Source organism: Trichomonas vaginalis (assembly GCF_026262505.1).
Source record: "Trichomonas vaginalis G3 chromosome Unknown ctg_98, whole genome shotgun sequence".
In the NCBI taxonomy this organism is placed as follows: Eukaryota; Parabasalia; order Trichomonadida; family Trichomonadidae; genus Trichomonas; species Trichomonas vaginalis.
The window spans coordinates 4256-5297 of record NW_026529185.1 but is presented as its reverse complement, the minus strand read 5'-3'; the positions used below and the strand labels follow the sequence as shown (position 1 = coordinate 5297).

The window sequence follows — 1042 nt, the reverse complement described above, 5'->3', positions numbered from 1 at the left end:
GACTTTGTAAAGACTTTCTTCGTCAATGTTTTGTAAAGACTTTGTCAAGACTTTCATCGTCAATGTTTTGTAAAGACTTTGTAAAGACTTTCTTGTCAATGTTTTGTAAAGATTTTGTCAAGACTTTCATCGTCAATGTTTTGTTGAGACTTTGTCATGAACTTTCTTGTCAATGTTTTGTAAAGACTTTGTCATGAACTTTCTTGTCAATGTTTTGTAAATGTTTTGTAAAGACTTTCTTCGTCAATGTTTTGTAAAGACTTTGTAAAGATTTCTTTGTAAAGACTTTGTTGAGACTTCTTTGTAAAGACTTTGTTGAGACTTCTTTGTAAAGACTTTGTTGAGACTTCTTTGTAAAGACTTTGTTGAGACTTCTTTGTAAAGACTTTGTTGAGACTTCTTTGTAAAGACTTTGTTGAGACTTCTTTGTAAAGACTTTGTTGAGACTTCTTTGTAAAGACTTTGTTGAGACTTCTTTGTAAAGACTTTGTTGAGACTTCTTTGTAAAGACTTTGTTGAGACTTCTTTGTAAAGACTTTGTTGAGACTTCTTTGTAAAGACTTTGTTGAGACTTCTTTGTAAAGACTTTGTTGAGACTTGTAAAGACTTTGGTTGAGACTTCTTTGTAAAGACCTTTGGTTGAGACTTCTTTGTAAAGACTCTTTGTTGAGACTTCTTTGTAAAGGACTATTGTTGAAGACTTCTTTTGTAAAGAATTTGTTGAGACTTCTTTGTAAAAGACTTTGTTGAGAACTTCTTTGTAAAGACTTTGTTGAGACTTCTTGTAAAGGACTTTGTTGAGAATTCTTTTGGTGAAAGACTTTGTTGAAGACTTCTTTGTAAAGACTTTGTTGAAGACTTCTTGTAAAGACTTGTTGAGACTTCTTTTGTAAAAGACTTTGTTGAGAGCTTCTTGTAAGACTTTGTGAAGAACCTTTTTGTAAGACTGATTGTTTGAGACTCTCTGTTGTAAAAGACTTTGGTCTGAACTTCTTTGTAAAGGACTTTGTTGAGACTTCCTCTTTGTAAAGACTTTGTTGAG

The 1042-nt window shown here is 32.0% G+C and overlaps 1 protein-coding gene across 1 annotated transcript; it reads right to left on the bottom strand.

The window, feature by feature from the left end:
- Nucleotides 1-243: 243 nt before the first annotated feature.
- TVAGG3_1073070 (uncharacterized protein) lies at nucleotides 244-661 on the bottom strand (the record flags this gene model as incomplete). The annotated part of the gene is made up of 1 exon (XM_051256443.1): nucleotides 244-661. A coding segment is annotated over one exon (418 nt), but the record flags the coding sequence as incomplete, so codon positions are not given.
- Nucleotides 662-1042: the final 381 nt, after the last annotated feature.